The 20,186-nt window shown below is 35.2% G+C and overlaps 1 protein-coding gene across 2 annotated transcripts; it reads left to right on the top strand.

Moving 5' to 3' along the window:
* The first annotated feature begins 2,381 nt into the window (after positions 1–2,381).
* On the top strand, positions 2,382–8,208 carry LOC115454741. 2 transcript variants are annotated; one of them, XM_037447596.1, is made up of 3 exons: positions 2,382–3,412; positions 3,705–5,662; positions 5,919–8,208. In XM_037447596.1, exon 3 carries the CDS (start codon positions 5,945–5,947, stop codon positions 7,772–7,774), a length of 1,830 nt encoding a protein of 609 aa, XP_037303493.1. In that variant the 5' UTR covers positions 2,382–3,412; positions 3,705–5,662; positions 5,919–5,944; the 3' UTR covers positions 7,775–8,208. The 2 variants fall into 2 exon arrangements, with proteins under 2 accessions (XP_037303493.1, XP_037303492.1); XM_037447595.1 differs by having other exon boundaries at positions 3,261–5,662.
* Positions 8,209–20,186: the final 11,978 nt, after the last annotated feature.

Raw genomic sequence — 20,186 nt, 5'->3', positions numbered from 1 at the left:
ACATTAGATATATAAAGTTTAATAATTTTGTTTTAAGTAATTGTTTAGTTTTTTAGTAAATAGAAATTGTAAACGTTATTTAAAATGGTTGTAAAGTAATAATATACTACTAAATAAATACAAACCTAGTTATAACAAGGCTGATTAATGTTAGACTTGATAAGATCTCTGAAGTTCTTTTTTTCATAAATGAGACTTAAATTTAGAATGTAGAAGTATGATGTAATATGTATGTATGATTAGTTTCCACTTTAATGATTTTAATTATCCCGAGAATTTAGAAGAAAATTCCTATAGTTCCTTCAAATATCTTAGGTAATTTAATATAAAAATAAAAAAGGTACCTAAGTACAAAAATATTTTGTTCTATCAGGCCTCCTAACCTGGATTAACGTTTTATATTGTCTAAAAACGATTCTTGCTACCGGCAAAAGAACAATTACCATGATAAATATTGATTGAATACATAACACTTACTCAAAATCGATTCAATTTTCAATTGCTTACCCACGAGAAGAAGATAGCTATCAAATAGTTTTATAATACATTGGGAAGAAGCGATGCTCTAAATTAGTTTAAACGGTGTGCAACGGTATATCTAATGTGGATGCTTTTGTCACTAGTAGATTTTGTTTTTATTAAGTACTTTTTATGTTTGTTACCACATAACGCAAAATTCGCTAAATTGATCGACTTGAAGCTCAACATGCTGTACTGTGAGGTAGGTAGTTAGTTATCCAAATATTATCGCAAGTCGAGGTGCGGCGGCGAACTACGAGTTCAAACGTAAGTAGAAATAAACATTTTAGGTAATTCAGCAACGGATCAACAACGGTCGTAATTTCACGCGACATAGATGAGAAAGTATTATGGAAATATTTGTTTAGAAAGATAGGGATGTCAATATTTTGATTTACACTGTTGTTAAACTTGTATACAAACAATTCCTTACTCAGCTTATTGTCAAATACGAGACCGTGGTGACAAGAACTGAAATTACTATTTTTATGTATCTAGCAATCAACTGTGTTAAAATTATATAAAATAGTAATATTCAGTGTATTTAAATTGGGATATGCACAATCAATGTCTGAATTATCGAAAAATTCAAAACTGGCAGGATTGAACGAAAAGTGAGTGATTTTTATTTAATTTATTTTTTGCTAAGTAGGTAATATGTACCAATATAGGTTTAGTACCTACTCGTAGGGTGCATTTTTTCTCGATTTAGATAAAAATTTACAATATTTTGGATATCGGACGACGTAGGCTATAAAAAGTGGGCGGGAATAACGCGAAAACTATATTATATACCAATGTCGACACTCGGGAGTATAGCATTGCCTGAGCGTGCATTGGACCGAGTCCCTAACCCTGTCTGCGCCCTACTCCAGCATACTAACCAAAAATCGCGGTGACCTTCGGTGCATACGGGGTGGCCCCGGGGCATCTTATCGCACTAAGATACCTGTGCGGAATTGCCCTGTCCCAATTTATTTTGAGTCGGCGCAGTATGTCCTTTTTTTCCATTCATCCCTATCTTCAAATCAGCCCTAGGTATATACTTCCCAGAAACACCTTTCTTCTTAAGGGTCCACCACACGACCTTTAATTTCTGTGCTTGCTGTGGTTCTCTGAAATTTCGAATAAACACACTAAGTATATGCCGCCGCGCGGATTCGAACCTGCGACCTCGGGGTTAAGGTTACGAAGTTGTAGCTATTAGACTACGGAGGCAGTCAGAGATGTCTCATTATTAAAAAGTTAATTTATTAATACTTAACTCATAGATACTCTATTGTATATGTTTTATAATTTCAGATCTTTTTGAAGAATAACTGCAGTAAAAGAATTTGTTGCTAAATAATTTTGAATTGACAAATTACAACGAGCTACAACAATGGTAGTTTTTATGGACGTGGATAAGTTCTTAAACAAGGGAGATTTTTTCTGGGTGTTCAATATAAGTTGGCATGGCCATGGCCTGAGACTCATTTTGCTGGACTTCAATTTTGTTTTGGTTGTCATTCTATGGTTATAAATTTACCATATGATCATTTTACAATTAATCGTAACTTAGCAAAAAAACTCCTATTTTGTGATTTTTTTTTGGTGGAAGACGTGCGGATATGCCGTATATGAACACTATCTTTACGATTAATGTCAAATTTGTTATTGATTAATTATAATATTTTTAGTTCTTTTTTGTGACTAAGTCTCTTACCTCAATCACCAAAAGTACATTTTATATTTTAATGATTGATAGTTTTACTTAATATGAAAAGCTATTTAACAATTAACTAATTTATGAATGTTTAAGTTCAAGTTTTGTGAGTTTCTTACAAATTGTCAAAGAGTGCCTAACTATTACTATTTTATAAGATAATTGTTTTTGATACCTGACTATTTGTTATTGGGTTAATATTAAGCATATTTACTTAAGATTAAATAATGGCAGTCTTTATGAACTAAAATGCAGCTCTGAGTCTTCAACCCTCTGCTTACGTTATATACAGATTTCCGAGTGAGCTTTCAAGTGAGCGTAGACGGCCAAATCCCATTTTTTTTATAAATATCGAGCTCGAGACTCCAATGAGCATTATTCGATATTCCTTATAAATAAGAATTTGGCCATCTATGCCTACTTAAAAACTAACCCCCGTTATAGGTATTATGTTAGTAAACATGATATTATTTTATTTTATTACTAGCTTTCACGCGCGTCACATATAACTACGAGATAAAATATAGCCTATGTCACAACCAGATAATGTAGTTTTCTATGTGTGAAAGAATTTTTGAAATCAGTCGATTAGTTATGGAGTCTATGCGCTACAAATTAACAAATATTTCCTCTTCAAAACGTTAGTTTAGAAAATTTCAGTTTCTTCTTGTAAGCAGGCTCATCTTATATCGGAATCACTGCTATACATGTGACATTTTGCGGCGTTTCTGAAGTTTTGTTTCGTTGATTAAAGTACGTACTTAATTTTGCTTGACCTATTTTTTTCATCCTAACCTAGCCTAGCCTAAAAACTGTAATCAGGTGCAGTTAAAGTAAGTCCGTATATACATTGTACAATAAAAGAAACTTTGGAAGTTATATTTCAATACTAGATACAAAATACGTATTTTGTATCTTGTATATTCTTGTCATTTAGTTTTAAGTAACAACATTATTTTATCGCATGCTGTGTTTACCTATAAGTTGGCTTGTTATTTTTAGTTAAGATTTATTTATAATAAGAAATGTAATAGCATGTAATATTGTATATGTAAAAGCCGTTGGTAGACCGAATAAAATAAATAAATAAATATATGTTTTTCAAATACTTGTATTTAGATTAAGTCACTTTTCTGCTTTTTACATGCCCTTCCGACGCATGGATTATTTCACTTGTCAGGCAATCGGGTTTTCAGCAATGACGTTTTACAAATAGACGCGTCATACACTAACAAAATGGCACATAAAACGGCTCACTATTTGCTATGTTCACGTGCCTGTACATATAATTACAAATTGGCTCGAAGAAGGAATAAAAAGATGCAGCATACATTCGTTAGAAAAGGATATATATACATCGACAGTTACGTAACAACTTTAGTGCCGCACGCTCATTGGCTGTTAAGTCAGGCAATTACCTTACTTTCGTCTTGCCAGTATTGAGCTCGGACAACGTATCTATGTAATAAAAACATCTTAGGTTTTCAGCCCATAATGCCTTAACCTGACTGCGACCAAACACACTAAGTATGTGCCGTCGCGCGGATTCTAATTTCTAACCCACGACCTTCCGGGTTATAGCAAAAACCAACATATTTAAAGTCATGATTCCAACCAATGAATGATGCTGTGCTCTGTGATTGGCCCATTTGAATTGGATCAAATAAGTACGGAGTGGATTTGTATAAATTTTAGCTATTTAAAAAAGTATATTGACGAGTAATTGTTGATCCAAACGGTGCCACTAACTCACGTACATATGGTATTGGATCAACAAATTAAGCATGGATCAACAAATTCAAGCGGATCAATTTAAAACTGATCATACCTAACGCTGGATCTAACAATGCCTAGTGGAGAAAACTATATATATATGTATAGATATATATTTATATGTACATATGTTTTTACTTTTATTATATGTTACAATATTAAGCACATCACTAAATCACACTAAGGACATCACTATAAAAAAAAAGGTTTAATATGTGTCTATGGTCTATGTCCTCCTTCTTCCTCTATGATCGGCTTCTAACATGTAAAACGTTTTTTTTCGTCAAGTTATATTTTGTATTAACAAATAATAAAGGGCTAATTAGAAGAAATATATGTGTTTATTATCTCAACATTATATACCCCTAACCAGTATTAATTTTATTTTTCCACTGTCCACTCCTTATGAGCGTAAAAGGGTTATAAGAAAATATGATACTTTATATAAAAAGTGGTTCATGACTCCCGAACTTCCCCTACTTGTTTGTGTATATGTGATAAAAACAGTCATGAACTCTTGTAATAGTTCACTCCGACATTTGCACCCAGCAAGTATTAATTATCACATTGCTTTTAAAATGTATCTATAAGTAAACACAATAATTATTTTTTACCCAGTGCCAAAGGTTTGTCTTTTGGTTCAGATGGATATATATGTTCTTAAAAGTGTTTAGCCTTATAAGTCGAGGCCTACTTGTAGAAGACACGCGGTATACAATACTCAAATTGGAATATAAACAAGTTTATTCCAAAAAAATATAAAAATGTTACGGAGTAAAGTATGTCACCTGCGTAAAAGACGTGAATTATTTAAGAAGCGATTACATAGTGCTGGAAAATTGTCTGATAATGTAGCTTTTCAAATAATAAATAAAAACATGAGAAAACCAGCACAGTTGTTTGTTCTCATGCACATGCATAAAGCTACAGACGAAAAAGAAAACGAAGGGAAGACGATTTTCACTAGAGGAATAAATTTTGTCATTGTCTTTATTAAAAAAAAAGTCCCAAGTATTACATACTTCTGTGCAAAATTTTACCATCTATCTACCATCAAGAACGATGAAACGTACTTTAAGCCAAATTAAGATAACTCCAGAAATCAATCCTACAATTTATAAAAGGTTGAAAATGACACTGCTGGAAATAGAGAACAAAGATCGTTTTTGCACTGTTCTGTTTGACGAAATGTCAATAACTCCCCATGTGTTATATGATCCATACAAAGATGAAATAAGAGTTTGCTTCAAATAAAAAATGGTCTCATAACCATGCTTTGGTTTTTATGATAAAAGGCATTGTTCGATACAATTATTCGACATAAATATAAGTGGCAAAACTTAGTTGTTTGCAACACCGAACGCTGGTGACGCTCGCCCCTTTTTTTTCTTTTTTTCCCCGGGACTGCGACGCATCATGGCTGCCATGCAAAATTATTTAATTGTTAACTATATAGGGCGAAGTCCCGTAACGCCGGACGGCACCTAGCGCCGGACACTCGTACTATTCAAGCGAGTATAAAGCAGTTCGATTCAAAATACAAGTGAAAGGGGCGCGGGGGGCACAGGATCACGCGCCGCGCCTCGCCAGTGACGCACACGGCCGCGGCTGGAGTAACCGTTTGCTGTTTTAGGCGCGAAATCACGGCGTCACCTAAATATCAATGTAAGTAATTCTAGTATATTTATGCATTTACATTTGAGTGGTATTCAAAGATAAAAGCAGTACTCGATTGTTATCCGTAAAATGGTAGAATATTATTAGATCTTTTAAACAATTTTAGTAGGTACCACCTAATGAACGAAAATGTGTGTCCCTTAGCACCGGACACTAAGTCGTCCCTTAGTGCCGGACAGTAAACATATGGATATTTCTTGTAAGAAATGACGTATTTTATTCTAATTATTTAATTTTGTTTTAGAGTATAGAAGAAAGAAGATAATTAAAATGGAAGAGAAGAAAAAGAAAGGATCCTGGGAGCCACAGAGCTTACAAACTGCTATTGATAAGGTTATGTCAAAAGAACTGAGTGTAAGACAAGCTGCAATGCGATACAATATTCCTAAAAGCACTATACATGATAAAATAAAGGCCCTAAATCGAGGAGAAGAAGTAACAATGAAACCAAAGTTAGGTAGGTTCACTAACACCTTCTCAGCAGAGTATGAACAAGTCTTGGTGGACCACATTAAAGATTTATCGAATAGATGGATGCCGCTCATGAAAAAGGAGTTTCTAAAATTAGCATACGACTTAGCTGAAGTCATGAAGATTCCTCATCGATTTAATAAAGAAAAAGGCAGTGCTGGTAAACATTTTTATTACGACTTCATGAAAAGGCATTCTGACATTTCGTTGAGAGCACCGGAATCGTCAAGCATGATGCGCGCCGTAGAATTTAACAAATCACAAGTGGATCTATTCTACGACAACCTTGAAAAGCTGATGAAACAGTACAAATTCACACCCTCAAGAATTTATAACTGTGATGAAACTGGTGTCAGTTGCGTGCACAAACATCAAAAAGTTCTTGCTCCGAAAGCCATCCGTCAAGTAGGTAAGCTCACTTCTGCTGAGAGAGGCAAAAATATCACAGTTTTGTTCTGTATGAGTGCTAACGGTCACTTCATACCCCCATTTTTCGTATTTCCTAGGCAAAGAATGAATGAAAGGCTAATGATGAATGCTCCAGATGAGAGCATCGGTGTGGCCCAGCCTTTTTTTTTGCAATATCTAAGAATATTCGTCAAACACACGCAACCAACCAAAGAGAACCCTGTGTTGCTTCTACTGGATGGCCATTGCAGCCACAAGACATTGGCGGTTATCAATTTTTGCAGAGAAAATCATATTCACTTGATGAGTTCACCACCACACACTACGCACAAGCTTCAGCCTCTGGACAGGACATTTATGAAACCATTTAAAGACGCATACAACCAACAATGCGACTTGTGGATGAGAATAAATGCTGGATGTCGGATAACGGATTACGACATTGCTGGTTTGGTAAAAGAGGCATTTATTAAAGTAGCTCGATTGGATATTGCAGTATCTGGATTCAAATGCACTGGAATCCATCCATTTGACAGGCATTTATTTTCTGACTTAGATTATTTGCCTGCAGATATGACCAATATACCACCAGAACAAACAGAAACTGCATCGAATGCACTAAACAACGAACAAGCTGTCGTGGTATCAAACTTAATCACAAAAGAGCAAATGAAAGAATCTGAACAATCTAATAGTGATCCTATAACCACAAGTCCCAAACCGTCGACAAGTTCTGCTCCCGATCTTGTTCAGATAATCCATAACTTATCACCTTTGCCTGACAAAGCAAAAAAACGAACAGCATCTCGAAAAAGAAAGAGTGAACGAAGTGAAATTTTAACTTCATCGCCATACAAAAAAGTGGCAGAAGAAAAAGAAAATGAAAAGAACATGAAAGATAAAAAGAAGGAAATAAAATCTAAGTTTGAAGTAGCAATGGGAGGTAAAGGAAAGCAAACCAAAGGAATTAAAACCAAAGGAAAGAGCGTAGACAAAGAAAAAGAAGCGAAAAACGTGAAAGCCACAGGAAAGAAAGGAAATGCAGTAGAACCATTAACTGAAACATCTAACACAAACATAACAATTTGCGTAGTTTGCTTAGAAGACACTGACGAAGACTGGATCCAGTGCTCATCCTGTCGTGGGTGGGTACATGAAGCATGTGCAGACATTCCAGAGTGTGGAGATGGCTACATATGTGATCGATGCAGGTTATTTTGAAATGTCCGGTGTTAGGGGTATGGCACAAATATTCGTCCGGTACTAGGTGCCACTTTTTAAAATTATAATTTTTGTTACCAAAGTTTGATTGATAGTATTAATTATTTTTTAGCAGAGGTTGCATTTTTGTTAATTTAATTTGATTTCTAACTTTGTTATCTAATATAAGTCATAATTTAATAAACATTCCTAAAATATTTTTTGTTTTATTTATAAATAACCTTAGGTGTCCGCCACTAGGGGACTTCCCCCTATATGAAAATACAGTCCATTATACAATCCGTTGCTTTTTCATTAAACAGGCAGAAAAAAATAATTAAGCGGCCGTTAGCGTATTATTTCACCAATGGACCTAATAAGGTAGAGTTAAAAATATTAATACGAACTGTCTTGGTATATAGAATTGACGCTGGGCGTATCGTAATCAGCGCAACATGCGATCAGGCGGCTGTCAATGCCGGTGACATAAACCCAGCTCTCCGTGATCAATATTATTACAATTATAATCTGCACAATCCTGGGAGTTGCTGCATGTTATAGCCTTTACCAAACTAAAACTAATTGTGAGCCAGTTTATACTAAGCAATACCGTTTGCCTTATTGTCAAAGAAACTAAATACAAAACCAAGTAATAATAATGCTAAAGGATGGAATCATTGAACCGGCCTGCAGTGAGTGAGTGGTCGAGTCCCATTCTTCTCGTACCTAAGAAGTCAGAGACGGATTGCAATGAAAAGTGGCGTCTCGTAATTGACTTTAGAAAATTAAATGATTGTGTCATCGCTGACATATTTGACTCTCTATCAGGGGCAATGTATCTCTCACTTAGATTTAAATCAGGCATTTTATCAATTGAAGCCGATCCTTTCTAGCCCTTCTAGCCGACAATATACAGATTTCACTACTCCCATCAGTATGCCAATGGGATTGAAAACAAGCTCTAGTCCTTTTTTTTGAGCTATTACAATTGCAATGGCGGGCTTAATTACGATATATTTTATTGGGATAATAATATTTTATGCTGGAAGGCATTCAGTCGGAGAAGTTGTGTCTGCAAGAGTTGATTATAAAATATCAATTAAATTCGGTGTCAACTATACCCGCAAGCAATACAACCTATTTCATTGAATTTTTGTTTCTTTCCACGTTAGAAGTGTCAGTTTGACATTCTTTTTGGTTTATCCATAAAAGTACCTAAATATTTTGTTATAAGTTTCTGTTCACGTAGCGACGAAGTTTAGTTGCGAATATGGAAAATCGTAAAACGAAAGCGTAAGTAAATAAATTAAGTACATATTTATAAAATATACGTATATTGTACATTATAATAAGGAACTTAACACAAAAATACTGTTGTAGTGTAAGAAGTAAGGCAAAAATATTTTTTTTATATATATGTCCATTCACCTCGACTTTGCGTCAGGCGACTATCGTTCCCTCATGGGAGCTATCCAAATTAATACGCAATGGTCAAAACTTAAAGCTCTAGACGACCTAGGACTGCGTTAATCCGTGGAACACTGGAAAATAATAAATAAACTACTATGACGTCATATCATATTAGCATTTAGCATCAGCATTAACAGGTAAGTACTTATTTAAATAGGAAGAATACCGGTGGCGTAGTTGGACACGTCGGGCTGGATGCCCAGTTCAGCTATAAGTAGTGTTTTTTAGTAAGTGGTAACCGAGAATTTGTGTTCAATTTGGTAATAGACTCGGCCTCTCTTATATCATGGGTCCGAAATAAGATTCATGAAAAATGTGTGCATTAGTTTCGCCTCCGCCTAACCCTTCAGAGATAAACGACGTATGAATATTTTAAATAGAAATAAGTTTTTTTTTCAGAATTGACATATAAATGGTGTGTTTTACGTTGGCGCTACCAAAAGGCAAAGGCCAGAGCCGAGGGGGCTTTGATAACAAAGGCCAAAAACACAACAGGGAACATAGTTCCTGTGCCAAATATATCAGACACCTCAACACTTGTTCTGCGTACAATTGGGAAGGAGATGGCAGTAGGTTTTGGCCCTGAAGAGTCGCCAATAGGTGTTAGTATTATTAAAAACAATAATCTAGTTAGCAAAGCACCAATATTGAAAGTTATGGTTCGCAGTCACAATGTATTGTTCCTATTTGTAGTAAATATTGTTATTTAACAATAGTGTTTACTAAAATATGAACTATATTGAAATTAAATTTTCCTTTCTTTTAGTCCAGTGAACTACAAACGTCTACTTTCCAATGTCCACCACAACAACCCGTTCCAGAGCAACCCCAACGCCTGGGACCACATCAGAGAGCTCAGCGAACACTTCCTCCAGAGCAATTTTTAAATGCTCAAGTAGAATTAAATAATTTATTGAAAGTGGGTACTTCTTTATAATTGAGACAACGACAACAACAATGTTTTTTTTTTTTACCATGCCATTAGTAAAACATGATTCCAAGAATTAATAGCAGAAGTACGCAGAAGTAATCAATTAAGAAATATTTGTTACAAATTAAACCAACACTTATATTAATAAAACCTTTTTTCTAATTTTAAGAAAACATAATCCCAACTTAAGAAATGCTGGGATAATTTAAGAACAAGAAAAAAAGCACTACTAGCTCATAAAAAAAAAGCGCGCATTGACAGGTGGAGGGTCATACCAGCCGGCTCCTGCACCTTAAAAGGAAGAGACGCTAATAGATGAAGCCCTTTTACCCAAAACTGATGTAGAAATTTATTATGTAGTAGATAGTGGCCATTTACCAGAAGACGTAATCGATGAAGAATGAGCCAGAACATGTCAAAGGTATGTGTGCATATACATAATATGTTATAATACATAAAAAGAATATATGATATTCTTTTTGTACATAATCATATTAGCAAATGGGTCACCTGGCAAGTGATGTTCATCGCCCATTTACAGCCGTGATACCAAAAGGATCATGGATGGATTACAAACCTTAATTGTAGGAAATAGGGATTCAAAAAGGAAAAATAAAATTGAGTAGATTTGATGGTTATGGCACAAAATACTGAATAGTACTACGTAGTTATGCATTGTAATATAAATTTATAATTGAACTGAAATTGTATTATGTAGTTGTATATACAAAACGATGAAGCGAGCTATGCTAGGTGTCTCTCGCGGATAAAATCAGAAATGAGGTTATCCGTGAAAGAACCAAAGTAACGGACATAGCTCGGAGAATAAGCAAGCTGAAGTGCAGCAAGATGGCCGTTGGAGCAGACGACTCCTAGAGTGGAGACCGTGTCTCAGTAAGCGTAGCGTAGGACGACCTTCGACCCGCTGGTCCGACGACATTCGTAGGATCGCCGTTAGACACTGGATGAGGAAAGCAGAGGACCGAGCAACGTGGCACGCTCTAGAGGCTTATGTTCAGCAGTGCACAGTTGTAGGCTGATTATGATATACAAAACACATCTTATTGTGCATTTTTTACAGACAACTTTGGCCTTCCAGAAGACTTTAAATAAGAATCATGTACCTGCAAAAGTAGCACAATGCATACTGTACTTACAAGATTTTGATTATTCTATAAAACAAAGAGCTGGTGACATGATGCCTGATGTTGATGCACTTAGCAGGAATATATTATGTTTTGTAGACACTGAGTTAAATGCTAGGATATAAAGAGAACAAGAAGATGAAAGCTGGAGTGTTATACGAAAAATTGTGAAAGACAAGGATTATGATTATTTTGTGAAAAATGTGGTTACCTCAGGGCGGTGTTTTATCTCCTCTCTTATTTTTATTAATCCTATTTCTCAAAACCTTACTTCATCCTACCACCTTTATGTTGACGACTTACAAATATATACACAGTTCACGACTGATCATCTGCCTGAAACTCTAAAGATAACATATAATGATTTACGTAACATTAGTAATTGTAGTAAATCGTTTGGTTTCATAATAAATCCGGTGAAGACTCAAACCATCGAAATGGCTAGCTCAAGAATGATATCCAGAATTGACTGGTCTTAACTACATCAAATAATTTTTGATGGAACTTACATTTCGATTAGTGAAACCGTCAAGAATCTGGGTGTCATTTTTGACCGAAAAATGTCTTGGGCTACTCAAGTAACGCAGATGAGGCGTAAATTATACGAATCCGCTCACTCGATTAAAAAACTGCATAACTTTTTGCCCACGTCCACCAAAATTGCACTCGCACAGTCCCTTTTACTCCCAATTTTGGACTATGCTTATGCCTCATATTCAGACCTAACCGAAGAAACAGCTCAATAAACTTGAACGTCTTCAGAATTTCTGTATCAGATTCATCTTCGGCCTTCGCAAATACGATCATGTTTACGAATATCGAAAGAAGCTGAAATGGTGGTTACCTATCCGCTTTCGCCGGAATGCGCACATTCTTTCCCTCTTCTTCAATATTCTCTTTAATCCCACTACTCCTCGCTCCCTTAAAAATCGCTTTGAATTTCTTTACCTCACACACTCTCGTTCCTTGCGCTCCTCTCAGACTCTTCAACTAAAAACACCTTCCCATTCGTCACAATTTTATGATTCATGTTTCACAGTACAAGCTGTCCGACTCTGGAATGCATTACCTTTAGCCATCAGACAAGCAAAATCGCTACCAGCGTTCAAGAGAATGTTGAAAAACGACTATCTATCACTGCAACACATATATATTTAAAATAATTGCATCTATTATACATGCATTATTGTTTTATGTTTTATGAATATGTATTAGTATATTGTTGTATATTAGTCTATAATATGTATTGTATTATAATATTTACTAATATATCTATTTCTCCTTGCTCACTCGTTTATTGCACACCGCCATCTATTTTTACAATTGTTTCTGTCCATCCAAAAGTTGTCTGGAAGAAATCGCTTTTAGCGATAAGACCGCTCATTGTGTAACCATGTCTTGTATTTGCTTGCTTTTGCTTTTCTTTGTGTTTTATTGGTTGTGCAATAAAGAATTATATTATTATTATAATTACCTACAAAGTTGCACAAATTAAGTAAGTTATACCGAAAACCATAGACATGGAAATTAAAAGATAAAAGATATTTTCGAGACGAATACTACATGGAATCTCATGAAAGACATAATCAATGTTTTGAAATGAATTTACCAAGCCCGGTTAGATATTTCATCAGACTCATGTTGTGTTGTAATGGTAATATAAATTGGTGGTAATGTTAAATGGAAAATCTATTCCTGAACAAAACACTCAATCTTGTAATGATAACGAAGAAGATTATGAATATGAAAATCACGTAGAGGCAAGATCAATTTACTAGATGCACGTAACTAGCGGATTTTATTTTTATAATGTTGATTCCACTAATTACTGCAACACTAATCGATCCACGGTATAAAACCAAATATCTAATTGAAAGCGAAATTTACTCAGCCAAGCGTTCAAGGGAATGTGGGATCATATTCTCTTGTGACGATATGTGCATCTTCAGGTAAACACGGATGCAACAGCCTAGCTTATGAACAGCTCATGATTCTATAAAGCTTGAAGACAAGCCAATGATCAATAACGAAAACAGTTAAAGTTCTGTGGTCGAAATAGCGCTAGAAAGTTTTCTTAGAGAGCCAATGTATTCACCATCTTACAAGGTGCTATAGGGTTAGGGACTCGGCCCGGCGGTCGCCCGAAGGTCACCATCAAATCCGGGCGGCTCAACGCCGGGCCGTAAGGCACGGTTACCCCAGCATAACCGCTCAGTCGCCCCCCACGAAGGCTGGGCGGTAGTAATAAGGCACTTTCTCCGCGAAACAAAAAAAAAAAAAAAAGTGCTTTAGGGAGCAACAGATAAGTTTTTATCAGCGCTACCTACTTATGTAGCAACTGAACAATTCTTTAGTAAATCTGGATAGTTGTATGATGAGAGGCGACACTCTTTGAAGGGTACCGATTTTTTTTTATGCTACAATATATTATTTGACTTTGATTATTAAAACGGTTTTTATTAAACAAAATCTAAAGTATTGAACAATTAACAGTATTTTTTTTTTTTTTACAATATCGAGTCTTCGAGCCGAGTTTCTTTCGGAGCTGAGATTTTATTTTACTATCGTTTTCGTTATTAAATCGAAAGTCTTCGATAGTTGTGTGTTACCAGTGATAACATACGGCACCGAGACGTGGCCTCTCACTATGAGCCTCATTAGGAGGCTCAATGCCACTCAACGAGCTATGGAGAGGGCTATGCTCGGTATTTCCCTACGAGATCGAATCAGAAATGAGGAGATCCGTAGGAGAACAAAGGTTACCGACATAGCCCATAGGCAGTAGCAGCGTTAGGGTAGGGCGCGGTAGGGCGACCGCCCAGGGGCGCCGAGTGAAAGGGGCGCCGCAGGCCGGCGCCTTTTTTTATAATTTCTCGCAGGCACCGTTTATAGTTCCCTCACTCATTGAGCGAGGTCTACTTGTAAGTTTCCCCAAATTTAGGGAAAAGTGTTGTGTTGGCAATCTATGGTTGACATGTGTTTCTCTATGGTCGGGGATTCCCGAGTCTTTTACATTTTTGACGAACCGAAACGCACTCGCCTCATTCTTTCCATAAGTGGACGCTCTTAAAACAATTATTCGATTGTTTTTTAAAAGCAAACGCTTTGACTTTTAGCGCTACGTCGCCACGCTCGAGTTAGTCTTCTTAGTTTTATTTAAAAAGTAAACATATAAATAGTGTGAAAGTAGGTATTTCTTTTTAGACGGAACATTTCATTCGGTAAGTACAAATTTATTTTAACTATTTATACTACATACCAGTGAAGATGGGTTCATTTAACTCGATTCGAAATTTATTGAAACTACTAAGTATTATATTTTTTAACATCAACTACCTATACTATTATTATTTACTTCACGATGGAACGGCGGCGATTTGTTAACTTGGTTTCTATAATTTCGCACGATATCCAGTTAAGCTGAGCTCTTCCAGGGTTGATTATCATTATAAATAAGAGCATTATTTAGCAGTATCCTACAACTGTAAATCCACTTTTATCTATTCGAATATTCGAAAATTACCACCAAAAATACTGATTTGCACACAAAATTTTCTCATCAAATAAATCAAATGTATTTAGTATAAGTACTGTTTGATAAAGATATAAAGCTAAACTGTTTTATTGAATGACTATGTGTTATGAAAAAGTAAAACTGATAATTCTGTGAGTGCAACAAAATATTTAAATCTATTTTTTTTAATCCATCAACTATTAAACTCTTAAAAATATGAGTTAATCAGTCATATTTATCTAATTAAAGTGCACAAAAAACAATTAACACATCGGTCAATAAGTCCCGAGCCTAATATATAAATTGCACTGTTACGGATAAATACTACCGACTTTCAAAAATTACTGACCTCTAGTAACACATGTCAAAATTTCATAAACTTTTAACAATTTGTAAAAAAGTTACAGTAATTTTAGTGATGCTACTTTGAGTATGTCTAAAACAATGGAAGAAAAAGAATTTCGAGTGTTGTTTAAACATCGTTTTTCAATGGAAAAAAATACCGTTGAAACAAAAGTTTGGCTCGATAAATGTTATGAGAACCCTGCTCCATCAAAAGCAACAGTTAAACGTTGGTTTGCTGAATTTAAACGTGGGCATACAGACACCAAAGATGTTGAACGCTCAGGACGTCCAAATGAGGTTGTGATTCCAAATAACATAAAAAGTATACAAAATCGTTTTCGAAGATCGTAAAGTGATGTTACAGGAGATAGCTGACATTCTAAAGATATCAAAAGGCAATGCATTTGTCATTTTGCAAGAACATTTGTCTATGAGAAAGCTCTGTTCAAAGTGAGTACCGCGTTTGCTCACCGTTGACCAAAAGCATCAACGTGTTGAAGCCTCAGAGTGCCGTTTGGAGCTTTTAAGGCGAAATAAAACGGATTTTTTTCTTGCAATATGTGATAACGGACGAAACCTGGATCCACCACTACATTCCAGAGTCAAAACGGCAGTCAATTGAATGGACGGCAATCGATGAAAGGCGTCCAAAGCGACCAGAAACACAAATGTCAGCTGGCAAGGTTATGGCTTCCGTGTTTTGGCATGCGCAAGTTATAATATTCATTGAATATCTTCAGAAGGGAGAAAGGATCAATAGCGAATATTATATGGCATAACTGGTGCGTCTGAAGCATAAAATCGCGAAAAAACGGCCTCAAATGCAAAAGTCAAAAGTGCTTTTCCATCAAGACAATGTCGGGTCACACAGCGGTCGCCATAATGGCAAAACTGCATGAATTAAAGTTTGAGTTGAGGTCTCACCCACCATATTCTCTAGTTTTGGCTCCCAGCTTCTATTACCTGTTTCTAAACTGAAAAAAATGCTTTCCGGAAAAAAAATTGAGAAGTGGAGAATTCCCAAATGGAGAAGTGATCGCTGAAACTGAAGCGTATTTCGAAGGGTTAGACAAATCGTTTTATAGGAAGGGTATAAAAATTTTAAAGATGGGCTGGATTGATTGTATCACTTTTGAAGGAGACTATCTTGATGAATAAAAACGAATTATGTCAAAAAAAATTTTTTTTCTTACCTAGGCTCGGGACTTATTGACCGATGTAATAAGTGTAATTTTAATACAAACTTACAATTGCAAAACAGTAAATTTTCCTGTATTTCATACTTATGTGACATTTTACATGCGGTCTATTAGCTGTATTTATTGCCCCTACAGTATCTAGTTATTTATAAATTGTCATAAGTACCTAGGTAGATAAGTAGTTACGATACCTTATAGGTATGAAATTCTTGTAGGTGGCGTAGATGCTATATTTTAATCGATTTCCTTTTAGAAATGTTTCGCTGACACGACACATATTTACCTTGGTGCAGAATTTAACAAAATGTCTGATCCCGGTGATCTTGTAAAAAAAAACATCTTGGTCAGAATATAGGAAACGGAAAGCAGAAAAAGAAAAGGAATTTCAAAAAACAAAAAGTTTATGAATATAGATAAATATATCACGTCAAAAAATAAAGACTTGAGTGTGGCATCTACATCTGCAATACGAACGAATACATCGGCAGTGGAGCCTCTGCCTGACAAGTCAGAATGAATAGCTGCTCAAATATTGTTGATGAAATGTCCCGCAGTGAGGGAGCAAGTTGTGCTACAATTACAGATACTGCTCAGGATGACCCCGTTACTGATGTACAACAAGTACAAATGCTAGATGATGTTGGTACTGATGTTCCAAATATAGCAGATCCAGCTACTTGGCCACTCATTCGAAATAGCAAAATAATTGATCATATAATAACTAGTGGCCCACTGCAAACTCTCTTTGATAATTATCCGAAAAACGATACAGGGCGACATTTCTCTAATTTTTATTTCAGAAAAAAAAACTAGCTAACAATGAAACAATTCAGCGTCGTTGGTTAGTATACTCCGTTTCCAAGAATCGAGTTTATTGTTTTTGTTGCCGATTGTTTGATAGTAGCTCAACGTCGAGTTTAGTGTTTGAAGGATATAACAACTGGAAACACTTGTCTGAAATGTAAAAATTCACGAGAATAGCACTTCACATAAGAACTTTTACCTTTTATGGATTGAAACTGAACTACGTTTAAAAACAGACAAAACAATAGATTGTCAAGAGCAACATTTGATTAAAAATGAAACTACAAGATGGAATAATGTTTTGTCTAGATTAATGCATATTACACTTTATTTAGCTGAAAACAATATGGCGTTCAGAGCTTCTTCTGACAAATTATAAAATATTGGGGTTCAAAGGAGAATTCTAGACATAATTCCTTTGGCTGTTTATGTACCCTGTGGCTGTCACAGCTACAATCTCGTACTATGCGATGCCGCTAAGTCTTCCGTAAAATCAGTCACTTTGTTTGGGGTACTTCAGAGGTGGTTCACATAGTTTTCAGCATCTGTTCATCGATGGAAAATTCTAACCGACCGCTTGGGATTATATTATATTTTTTTTGGATTTTAATGGCCAAGAGGTCGATATTCCCATTTCAAAAAAAAAATATTGTTTCTGACAACACAGTAAAAGACAAATGAATGCTCAGACGCCATTTTGGCTGCAAAATAGGCGAGCGTTTCGTGTACAAAAAACATTTTTGTGTTTATGAGTGATAAAAACTATGAGTGAGTACAATTACCTAATGTAATAATGTTATTTTATATATATTGGCTACCATTTATACGATTTATCAAAAATCACATCTATATTCAAATCAAAAAGCTGACCTTGTGTTTTTTTCTTATTACGACGTATTTCGTGGCTAATTTTGACAAAATTATTTTTGAAATAGCTACACAAATACATAAGGAGTGATTATTTGACAAAATATCTGCTATTATTTGACGAAAGGCTACAAAATAATGTACAAAATATCATACTTTGAAATTATAATTTCTACGTGGTGAGTCGTCCGCGCAAGCGGCGAAATAACGGCATTCAATATCTAATAATTCTGTTTAAATTGTATTGGCAACGATTGTTTTACCAAACAGCTGCATATTTTACAAAGTGTCAGTTATTGAAATTCAAGTAATATTTGGTACCTACTTAATGAACTCGTCCGCGTAAGCGGCGCAATAACGGCATACAATTTCCAATTCTGTTTATAATTTTATAAAAAACGAGCTATTTAGTTATTTAAATATAATTTTTTAATAATTTTTGATTATAAAATAGCTTTAAGAGTTTTAAAGCGAACAAAAAATTGTTAGCGTGTGCTAAAAGCACACAAAAATATGTTTTTAAAATAATAAAAATATAAATATGAAAAATACTTTTTTTTCGTCCAAATAGTTTTTTTTTACCTATTTTAACAATTTTATACTTTTTCTTTTGTCAAAAGTGTTAGTTCCTCTTGGCAACCCTAAGAGGAACTAACACTGTTGGAAAACATCGAAATAGATCTTCTAAACCATAGTTTTCAAATAGATTCCGATGAAAACGTCCAGCCAACAAAAAGAAGATAAATATCTCGACCATGCATTGTTAGAAAGTAATATGACACGTGGGACCAATTACTCTGGCGCTCATCAAATTGTCACGTATAGCTTTACCATAAGAGAAGTCAAATAATTTATTGGATGGAATACTTCGCATTTTAGAAAATAGAAATGGAATGCTGAAGCTTGTAGCTTTGCATTCAAAATTGAGAATCGGGGTGTCGGATGAGAGAATAGCCACTTTAATGTGAAAGCCACGTCGCAGGTTAGAATCAATCATGAACCAAGGTCATAAAATACTTTTAGAAGATTTTGTACCTCAATACCTAGGTATTAATCATATTTCTCGAGAGCAATTAATAGCTCGTAATTTAAGCATAACTAGTGGGTTATATTATGGTACCAATAACAATGAAATTGTCTTCTGTTATGGAACATATATTTATACAGACAAAAGCAGTAATTGTGTTTTTAAAATATAGTTACTCTTTATATAAAAACTGAAACCTGTAAAAAATATTCCTGATAGTAGCTAGTGATCCCTATATTGTCAATTGTTTTGGCTTAAATAAAGCAACAACCTCTGATACTGTAATGTCCTCATTATTTAAAAATCAAACATCAATCAATCGTATTTTAGAAAGCATGATGCATTTTAGATAGGGGCTTTAGAGACAGTATTAATTTATTAGAAGGATGTAGCTATCGAACATGCCAGAATCTCTCAGATGAGCATCAATTAACAACAGCTCAAGCAAATCGATCTCACATTGTGCCCATAGGTAGAAGAGGTAGTAAATAGCCATTTGAAAAAAGATTTTTTAACTTAATGGCATGAATAAACCCATCGGATTCTGCCATAATTGGTTCATTCAGGCAAGCCATGGCTCGTATTGACTGCTGCAGGCTTATCGGTATAATATAAAATATAAACAGGGCAAGACTAACATTGCGGGCCCACTGACGCGACTATAGTACTCTGAGCGACCAGATAAATCACCAACCGAAGACTATGTTCACCAAATAGTCAAACTTGCGAAGCCTTATGCAACCTCAATGCAGCAAATAATCGAGAGAATCCGAAACTATTCAGGAAATCAACAATGTTTATATGAAAACATTATCTTGAGGGGAAATAAAATAGTAATTCCACGAAATCTCAGAATGCAGGTTTTACATGCAGCTCATGAAGGCCATCTAGGGATTGTAGCCATGAAAAGTCGCCTACATTCTAAGGTTTAGTGGCCGAGAATCGATAAGGATGTTGAGTTGACGGTAAAATGCTGTAAGGGCTGTACACTTGTTAGTTTACCGAATCCTCCAGATCCAATGAAGGGTCCTGCACTTCCAGCTGAACCCTGGGTAGTCATTGCTATGAGCCTATTGAGTTCATTACCAAACAATGGCATTAGAATTGACCGAAGGAGATAAGGTGAACGTC

The sequence above is a fragment of the Manduca sexta genome, chromosome 7 (genome assembly GCF_014839805.1).
Source record: "Manduca sexta isolate Smith_Timp_Sample1 chromosome 7, JHU_Msex_v1.0, whole genome shotgun sequence".
Classification (NCBI taxonomy): Eukaryota; Metazoa; Arthropoda; class Insecta; order Lepidoptera; family Sphingidae; genus Manduca; species Manduca sexta.
The sequence above is the reverse complement of the archived record's forward strand: the minus strand, read 5'-3'. Positions and strand labels throughout refer to the sequence as shown.

Bases quoted from the DNA above. Each gene is read 5' to 3' on its own strand.
- LOC115454741 (XM_037447596.1), top strand. From the start codon at position 5,945: ATGGAAGAGAAGAAAAAGAAAGGATCCTGGGAGCCACAGAGCTTACAA.